Below are 2117 nucleotides of genomic sequence, written 5' to 3' on the forward strand. Positions count from 1 at the left end.
AACAAACAAAAAAAACTTAGAACTCCACTTTGACTCAATTATTGAAAATATACATATAACCAAACTAAAGGATTAATGTTCATTCCACAACTTTTCAACCCCAGGTTTAAAAAAAAACAACTAAGGAATACTTACCAATACCAGATTGGAAAATTAAAGCCTGCATAGTTATTAATCAGATTTGTCCCACTACAACCAGGTTGCACACACTCACAGTTGATTCTGTAAATATTCTAGAACTGACCAGGAGAAAGTTTAGAATAGAAAAGCTATGAAGAAATAGATTCCTAACTGAAGAAGTTGTAGATTTCAAAGTTTAAATTCAAGACTTTTCTCCTTTTATGTTCACAGAAATATTTTCTCTGTAAAATGTATATTTTTACAGACAAATACATTTACAAGATGTTTCTGTCTTAAAAAAATGAGAATATTCATATTTGTAACTAGCTGAGCCTTTAAGTACTCTTGGCCATTACTATGCTAATAAACTAAGAATCATTCAAACCAAGCCAAAGTAGAACAGGTAAAAAAGTCCTGAACACTTGGATCTTCTATCAAGAAGTATACCTGGGAAAGCTAATTATAGAGGAAAAGATTCCCTTCACTTTTGCACAGTACTGAGGCTTCTAGTCATAGCTCAATTACTTGGAGCTTAAATCATTTCTTATAGGCCACTGGCATTGTTAGTGCTTCTCTTTAACACTATAGGAAATTAATGAATTCGGTGGGCATATTTAATGAATTCTATGACTAGCCTGGCTATTGGCCACTCTTCTGGTTCTAGACAAGGAAATTTAAGTTTTTCCATTTTTATCTTCACTAAATCTAACAGTCCTCCTCCATGGCCTCCCAGTTTGCTTGGTGCTGAAAGTGAACTTTGCTTCTTTCATACAGTGAACTCTTCAAGGGGGACTACTTTTCCCATGTATTTATTCTTGTTAGACATAATCCTCTTGCCACATTGCTTTCTGGCTAGGTTTCTAGAGATGAAACTCTTGGAGGTTACAGCCTGGGCAGCTTGAAGTCCAACTTCATAAATACATTTGATTTCACAGAAGTTTTGGTGGCTGGAGTTGGTTAAGAGTCAACTATTGCACTTACAAGGCTATCTTATTAAATATGCCAAACCAGCTCCTACTCCAGCAACACTTGCAAAAGCCAGCAGCACATTTCTGATGCCGCCTTCTAGGTCCTCTACATGTAAAAACTCCACAAACCCATCCCAGCCTCTTTGTTTGACCAGCCAGTCCCATTTTGTCCTTATGAGAACATCTGTGATACTTTCTGCTAAAGGTTCGATGCAGCTTTCTTGGTTTATGCTCTTCAAGTGTTTGGCCACAAAGGCACCAAAAGAAATTAGAGTCACAATCCTGCCCCAATTTGTTACTCCATCACTGAAAACATGGACCATCACTCGAGACAAAGATTTGACATCATCTTCGTTTTTGATGTCCAGTTTCCGAAGCATGCCTTGGAAGGCCATCTCATGGTTGCGTTGCACTCCGACCCCGACCCATCGTAGGGTCTCTAGCATCTTCCTGCTGGTGGCCCCAGATCTGCCCATTGGCTTTGTGTCTGATAGATTTTTTTAAATGACCATTTTGCAGCCACCAATGTAATAATTACTTTAGGTCAGAACTATCAATAGTTGCTAAAATTTTTACTGGATGCAAACCACTTGGGGAACAAGACAGTTTCATGGTTTCATAATAGCATCACATAGACCTCTTATTCCTTACAAAGGGAAAAGTGTACTTTTACAACAAAAAAATGTGGTACTGTCCTAATTAACCAGGGTATCAAATTTAGCATCACCAACAGGAGTACAATTCCACAATTACGTAGATCCTCATGTGATATACCTCTATGTAGTATTTAGGGCAAAAAATGCTTAACCTGAGTGTAACCACAAGGAAACAGTCAAATCCAGGATATGGGTCATCCTGCACAATGACTAACTCTAACTCTCCAGAATTCAGTCTCACTGGATTTGGGGCACATGCCTGTAATTGCAGCTACTCCAGAGGCTGAGGCAAGAGAATTTCAAATTCAAGGCCAGTTTTGGTAATTTAGAGAGACACTGTCTTTGGGGGAACTTTAGAATATGTAGAAGAAAA

General features: G+C 38.1%; 1 protein-coding gene across 1 annotated transcript in view; it reads right to left on the bottom strand.

Moving 5' to 3' along the window:
* Positions 1-1003: 1003 nt before the first annotated feature.
* The window catches only part of LOC124973083 (induced myeloid leukemia cell differentiation protein Mcl-1-like), a 31592-nt gene continuing 30478 nt past the window's right edge, over positions 1004-2117 (bottom strand). Inside the window, exon 3 of the mRNA XM_047537258.1 lies at positions 1004-1575. Coding sequence (XP_047393214.1) covers positions 1106-1575 — 470 coding nt within the window. The 3' untranslated portion in view covers positions 1004-1105. The remainder of the gene's footprint in view (positions 1576-2117) is intronic.

The sequence above is a fragment of the Sciurus carolinensis genome (genome assembly GCF_902686445.1).
Source record: "Sciurus carolinensis chromosome 14 unlocalized genomic scaffold, mSciCar1.2 SUPER_4_x, whole genome shotgun sequence".
NCBI classification, from domain to species: Eukaryota; Metazoa; Chordata; class Mammalia; order Rodentia; family Sciuridae; genus Sciurus; species Sciurus carolinensis.